The sequence below is a fragment of the Poecilia reticulata genome, unplaced genomic scaffold, assembly GCF_000633615.1.
Source record: "Poecilia reticulata strain Guanapo unplaced genomic scaffold, Guppy_female_1.0+MT scaffold_181, whole genome shotgun sequence".
Classification (NCBI taxonomy): domain Eukaryota; kingdom Metazoa; phylum Chordata; class Actinopteri; order Cyprinodontiformes; family Poeciliidae; genus Poecilia; species Poecilia reticulata.
Window position 1 is genome coordinate 351,438 of NW_007615018.1, and position 225 is coordinate 351,662.

At 53.3% G+C, this 225-nt stretch overlaps 1 protein-coding gene across 2 annotated transcripts in view; it reads left to right on the top strand.

Moving 5' to 3' along the window:
- katnb1 (katanin p80 (WD repeat containing) subunit B 1) overlaps positions 1-225 on the top strand; it is an 11,163-nt gene that overhangs the window by 1,946 nt on the left and 8,992 nt on the right. For both annotated transcript variants that reach the window (XM_017303101.1, XM_008402085.2), the window contains exon 4: positions 104-221. In XM_017303101.1, coding sequence (XP_017158590.1) covers positions 104-221 — 118 coding nt within the window. The remainder of the gene's footprint in view (positions 1-103; positions 222-225) is intronic.

Here is a 225-nt window from a genome sequence, read left to right on the forward strand (position 1 = left end):
TTTGACCCGTTTCATGCTGCTAACTCTGACCCGTTCTCTGTTTTGACCCGTTTCATGCTGCTAACTCTGACCCGTTCTCTGTTTTGACCCGTTTCTCTCTCAGAGCTTGACGGGTCATAAGAACCTGGTGGAGTGTGTCCAGTTCAGCGCGTCAGAGGAGCAGGTTGCAGCTGGTTCCCAGTCTGGATCCATTCGAGTCTGGGACCTGGAGGCCGCCAAGAGTAA